Source organism: Colletotrichum fioriniae (assembly GCF_027942845.1).
Source record: "Colletotrichum fioriniae strain IMI 355084 chromosome Unknown scaffold_3, whole genome shotgun sequence".
Classification (NCBI taxonomy): Eukaryota; Fungi; Ascomycota; class Sordariomycetes; order Glomerellales; family Glomerellaceae; genus Colletotrichum; species Colletotrichum fioriniae.
In genome coordinates this window covers 1542593-1548873 of record NW_027076839.1, presented here as the reverse complement: position 1 = coordinate 1548873, position 6281 = coordinate 1542593, and the positions used below count along the sequence as shown (strand labels likewise).

Below are 6281 nucleotides of genomic sequence, written 5' to 3'. Positions count from 1 at the left end.
TGTTACTTTCCCAAAGCGGTGGAGGAGTTGAATGATGGTGTTGTGTCCTGATACATTTAGTGTGACCACTTCTTGGCTGGGAAAGACCGAAATGCGGGATGGCAAAGACATGGTAAAGCTCTCGTTCGCATTAAGAGGGTTATGCGACGGTGAGTGTTGGTTGTGATTCTCATGGCGTGTGGCATGACTCCCATTTTCTTCATCGTGAGCTCCACCGGCATGCTTGCTCGGCATATAAGCAGCTGGTGGAGGTGGAATCAGCGAACTTGGTGAACTCATTCTCAAAAGCGATAACAGTTACTCTTGTGTACCACCATTGAATGTCGTTCAAATGAGGGTCAGACAAGGTCTTTGAATGTCTGTAAAACGACCATCTGGATATCGATTATCCCAGCAGTCAGCCTGGTGAGAAGCCTAGGAGTGGTCGGGTTGCATTGAAGATGCCATTGGCGCTTGAACTGAGGCTATGCATTGTAGATCCATCCAGCCTGCCGCAGTCTGGTGCAGATAAAAGCAGACTCAAGTACAACAACATCGAGATAGTAGATGTCGAACTTCAGACTTCATACATGGTAAGACGCCTTTTCGCAGATGGGACGGATCCGGGATCGATGGCAACCTGCGCTTCAGCAGGTTTTCGCCTATGAATTAAAGATTTTAGGAGTTGAGGCTGCTCCTGTCAACCCTGAACTCAGTTAGGAGTGAGTGCAAGTGCTTCTCTATGTGACATTTAGGCTGAGCCGTCAATCAGTATCTCAACAAAGATTAACAACAGATAATGTGTCAACATCGCCATGTTTCAACTAACGTTCTCCAATAATCACCATAATGTGTTGCAGAACGTCCTTTTACAAGACTCATGACTTTTACATAAGCAAATTATCATGGGCTGAGACGCGCATACACGAGCTGACATGCAGCGTACCCGACCTGCAGGCTCTCGAAGGGACGGGGGTGACGGGGCGAGAATGCTATGCAGCCACACTGGGGAAAGCCAGGAACGAGAAAGACTCGATGTACATATTCGCCTAGTGGTTGCAACCACCTGACGACGATCATAAAGTGAGGCAAATCAAGCTGCCTACGGGATTGAAATCCCAGATCGGGAGGAAGACTCTGCGCAGGCCGTGTGGGAAGGTGAGAACATGATCACTTTTGCCAAGACTCTGGCGCGATGCAGAGGTCCTTAGTGAGAGTGTTATAAGTCAACAAGTTTCCCCAACTGGAGCAACATGAAGACACATTAGGAACAGCGATAGAAGGCTCGAGGATCCGCCGGAATGTATCTCGCCATAGCTCTCCTAGTCCAAGCGACTCTAGCTCTCAGCGCCCCCCTCGACGACCTCACAGCCTGCCTTCGCACCGCCTCCGTCCCCATCGCATCCTCAACCCCGACGCCATACAACCTTCGTATTCCTGTCAAACCACTACTCGTCGCCGTCCCGACAACAAACGCCCAAATCGCGTCCGCGGTAACGTGTGGCTCCAAGAACGGCGTTCGCGTCAGCGCAAAGAGCGGCGGACACAGCTACATCTCTACCGGATACGGCGGCGAGGATGGACATCTTGTGATCAATTTAGACCGCATGTACAGCGTGACTGTTGCGAGCGACGGGACGGCCAAGGTCCAGGCTGGTGCGAGGTTGGGACACGTAGCCACGGAGTTGTATAACCAGGGAAAGAGGGCGATATCTCACGGGACATGCCCAGCGTGAGTGTTGATATAAATGAGCAATAAATCTTGGAGCTTGACTTATGCGTATCACAGTGTCGGTGTGAGCGGTCACGCCCTCCACGGAGGCCACGGCATGGTCTCCCACACCTACGGCCTCGCCACAGACTGGATCAAAGCCGCGACAGTCGTCCTGGCCAACGGTACGATCACGCGCTGTTCGGCGACTGAGCGTCCTAATCTCTTTTGGTCCATCCGCGGCGCGGGCTCGTCCATGGTCATCGTGGCAGAACTCGAGTTCAACACCTTTGCCGCGCCTGAGGAGGTGACGTATTTCGATATCAATCTGGTCTGGGACACGGCGAAGCTGCCGCAGGTTCTTCTGGATACGCAGGAATTCGCAAAGACTATGCCGGCGGAGCTGACGATGTCGACGACGTTCAACAATGATGGGAGTTATCTAAACGGCGCGTATATTGGCGATGATGCGGGATTTCGCGCGGCAGTACAGCCTCTGCTTGCGAAGATTGGTGCCAAGGTATCTAGTTCCAAGACTGTTGGATGGATCGACTTTATCAAGCACTATGCGGGTGTGACGGACATTGACGTGACGACGGCAACGTACAACGAGGTAACGAGCAACTTGCATGACCTGCCGAAGCTGAGAAAGGGGGCATCCTCACTAACACGGTCAACAGCACGACAACTCCTACGCATCAAGCCTCACAACCCCTGCCCTCACAAAACCAACCTTTCAATCCCTCGTCGACGCCATCGCAAAGAACGGGCTCACCGCAACCCGGTCATGGTACATGCACATGAACTTCCACGGGGGCTCAAACTCGGCCGTGGCGCGGCCCAAGACCAACGATACCGCCTACGTCCACCGCGACAAGATGCTCCTCTTCCAGCTCAAGGATGGCGTCTCGACGAGCCAGACGTACCCCTCCGACGGGTTCGCGCTGCTGCAGGGTTTGAGGCAGAGTATTACCCAAGGGCTAAGCGGTGGTCAGTGGGGCATGTATGCGAATTATCCTGATTCTCAGATTAGTGAGAGCGAGGCGGTGCGGTTGTATTGGGGGACCAATCTGAACAGACTGGAGTGGATTAAGGCTGATTATGATCCGACGGATTTATTTCGATTTGTGCAGTCTATTAAGCCTGCTGAATAGAACATGAGCTTGTGAAGCGAGGTACTGGGTAGTAGTCCGGGGACAGCTCGTGCCGCGAAGAAGTTCGTAGAGATGGCATCTTCAGGATTAAATAACTGAGAACCTTGCCGGATAAGGTAGAACCCAGCAGTGTAAAGAACTTCCCTCCTTCATTCGAGAGAGTATGATGATGAGGCACACTAACAAGTAGGCAATGTATAGTACCACGGAAACGTGGAAAATAATAGAGCAAGGTGGGAGCGTGGAAGTCGAAGGCTGGGCGAGAAGTTTTAGCTGGAAAGGAAAAAGGAAAAAGGTAAACACGCATATACTTGGTACACGTAGGAATGATAGAAAGTGTGGAGCTCAGTTTAGGCAGTGATGAGAGCATGGCTTCGTGGCCTTTTACATTACAACATTACATGTACAGCTAGGTAACAATTATTCGAATGGTGTCGCTCTAGGATGCACCATTCCCCCTTGACATGATTCAAGATTCGTGAACTCGCTCAAGCCGTGCTAGGCACAATCGCTCGGTGACCCGGGACGCGATGAGTCCACAGGCTCCTTCGGCGCGATGTCTTTGATAGCTTGAGCAGGTCAATGACCAGAACGCAACGGGTGAAACCGTCGGCCGCTTCCTGAACGCTTCCGAAGTGGTCGCAGAATGAAGGGCCAAGCGAGCGTCCTCGACCCCGACTACTCTCCACAGTAGACGACACAACTACTCGATTTTCGATTGGTATGATGCTTGAAGAGCATGCGGAGGCATAGAGGTAGAAAAAGCTGGGGGTTTCAAATTCGAGCGAAGCAAGTCTGCCCATGAGTCGCGGAGAGGATCTTTCTCGAACGCGATCGGTCAATCTGCCGTGGGGCTCGTGAGACTACCCTTGCCTTGTGCTGTCTATTCTCGATCTCTGTGGTTGGCCGTGGTTATGTGCCAGGCAGAAGCGAGCGCACGTATTAGCTCTGTCTGCAGAGCCTGTCGATGGGAGCACCGCTTGAGGAACAAACTTTCGCCAGTCGCACTCGACCGGTTCCATCAGCTTTGGAACCGATGAACTGGCGGTATCAGGATGCAAAAGAGGCTTTTGGAGCTGCGTTGTCGAATAACCACACGTGTTGTTCTTGCGCGGGATATCCATATCAACGACAGAAAAATAACTGAGTAGAGTTGCACAGATAGTACCCAAGGTATCGTGGGTCAACGACGCAGGAGCCGTGGCCTGTCGCGAGCTGGTAGATCGTTTGGGCTGGCCTCATCATCGATGATCGAGCATTCGGAAGACAGACGTGTTTCTGACAAAACATTCTTCATCCTGGACGCCGCAGCCCAAAGCCAGTCGAGTAGCTCGATCGTCGCCGTGTCCTTGCATATCGGCAATGATGCGTGCCGCGGCATTGCAAGACATTTCCAGCGGCGAGGCAGCCGGTGGGAGCTGCTGATGGAACTCCAAGGGACGGGGAGGTGTCTCACTCCGACGATGATAGGGATGCGGGCTCTTGGATGGTTCCGAGGCAGTGTTGGGTGCCGAGCCAGTCTGGGAGGAGCGATTGAGACTAGCGTCGGCGAGCACGGCGAGCCTGTCTAGAGGGGAGGATTGTTGGACATCGGGAGTTGGGGTAAGGGTGAGCACCGGCGGGAGCAGCGAGTCCCCAAATTTCCTCTTGGATGCCAGGTGCTCGTTCTCCGTCTCGGACGAGAAGCTTGCCTTGCCGAAGTGTTCCTGCAGCGGAGGCAATTGGGTCGGTGATGGTTCGAGGAGGATGGGTGTGTTGAGGATGGGAGCGAGTGTCGTTATGTTGGACGCGCTGGGCGAACCCTTGCTACCCTCGTCATCTAACGATCGCAAGTGTGCATCCACCTCTCCATTTGTTACGCCTTTGCTGACGAGCAGGGCGCGCAGACGAGTATTTTCTGTCGCGAGTCGTGAGTTCTCAAAGGCGACGTCTCGAGCAGCCTTTTGCATCTGCAAAGAAGCCTGGGTCCCCCGCTTCTCATAGTCCTGGACCTTGCGCTGCAACTCGTCGACGAACTCTTTATGGCGGGCGCGTGATCGTCGTTGATTATCGCGTATTCGAATGGCATTCGCGGACTTGTCGGTCTGGAGCTGTTGCTCGAGTATGAAGTCAGTTTTCGTCGAGAGAGAAGAGATGAAATTTTAGCTGAAGTCCAAAGAAGTTTTTTTTTTTTTTTCCTGGCATGTCACCCGGACCCTGGTTAGGGAACGGGAATCACAGACAAGAGGTTCGACCCCATCGACTTACTCGACCACGTTTGGCCCTCTTGGCTTGAGGACCGAATAGATCTTGATAATCTTGCTCCGAGGACATAGTGTTGACTGTTGGCCTGTTCCATCCGAAGATCCCGAGAGGGTATGGACGCGGAGACGAACATTCGGTGGGCGGTGAGGCAGGTTTGGAAAAACAACCTGCTGTGATTTTTTTTTCCGTGGTGGTTGGACGGTCGGGGGTGGGAGGTGGTGACAAACACCATAGAAAAAAAAAGAACAAAAAAAAAAGAAAGGACCAACCCGCATCGGCCAGCAAACCCGCTCGTTCTGGCCAGCTGATGACTAATAATGTCAGCCAACCAATCCGCGCCGACCTGTCTGAGTTTTTCGCAGGCGCTAAAGTCTGATTGGCGAATAAAACGAGCTTCTAGTGTGTCCACAGCGGGCCTAGTGGGGGCCCAAGCTTCATGGCTCCAAACATGGCATTTCTCACTTTTCACTCTCGCTCTCAGCTTCTCAGTGAGTCTCACTCTCACTCTCACTCTTCCTCTGCCCTCCCGTGGCTGGACTGTGTCTCTCGGTGCAACCTCCGACCACTCACATTCAAGAACAGCAGCCACTGACTGTCTCATTGGAGCAATCCAAGTACCTAATCCATGACGGAAGAGTCCAAGAGACACTCGAGAACGTCCTGGACATTCTGAGACCAAAAACCGCTGTGTCACGTTTGCTGTTGCGCGCTCTGGATTCACGAATAATTCGAAAAGGCTTGGCCCATGTCTGCTGGTGCGGGAAGCTGTTTCACTTTTTTACCCTCCCTTGTGCCCTAGCAATTCTTGAATGTCACTGAGGACATGCTAGTCACGCTCCTCTTGCGACATCCCATAGGTCGGCCCACCCATCTCGTCTCCATACGCGCGCCAAGTTGCAAGGATTCATCGTGTGGAGTTCAGGGTCTCGTTCTATGGATAGAGCTGGCTACCTTGTGTGGAACCATTCCGTCCATGGATGAGTTTGGTCAACTCATCCTGCCACGGGTAAGTGAGTGATGACTACTCGAAGATGCATACAATAACACGAGCTCGTCATCAAAGGGGGTCGGGTCTTGATTGAACTTTTTTCGTGGGTTGAATGAGAACCTACGCGGGAGCTACATTCTTGGAATCCTTCCACCCAGGCCCCCTGCTCACGGCTGAGTAGGGCTGGTCTCCTTTCCCACCGACA

At 52.8% G+C, this 6281-nt stretch overlaps 2 protein-coding genes across 2 annotated transcripts; one reads left to right on the top strand and one right to left on the bottom strand.

Annotated features, from left to right (window-relative positions):
• Positions 1 to 1280: 1280 nt before the first annotated feature.
• N0V96_003314 (uncharacterized protein) lies at positions 1281 to 2844 on the top strand (the record flags this gene model as incomplete). Its single annotated transcript, XM_053191096.1, has 3 exons — positions 1281 to 1711; positions 1769 to 2303; positions 2371 to 2844. 3 exons carry the CDS (start codon positions 1281 to 1283, stop codon positions 2842 to 2844), a joined length of 1440 nt encoding a protein of 479 aa, XP_053051521.1.
• Positions 2845 to 4085: 1241 nt separating this feature from the next.
• On the bottom strand, positions 4086 to 5157 carry N0V96_003313 (uncharacterized protein; the record flags this gene model as incomplete). The annotated part of the gene is made up of 2 exons (XM_053191095.1): positions 4086 to 4934; positions 5092 to 5157. 2 exons carry the CDS (start codon positions 5155 to 5157, stop codon positions 4086 to 4088), a joined length of 915 nt encoding a protein of 304 aa, XP_053051520.1.
• Positions 5158 to 6281: the final 1124 nt, after the last annotated feature.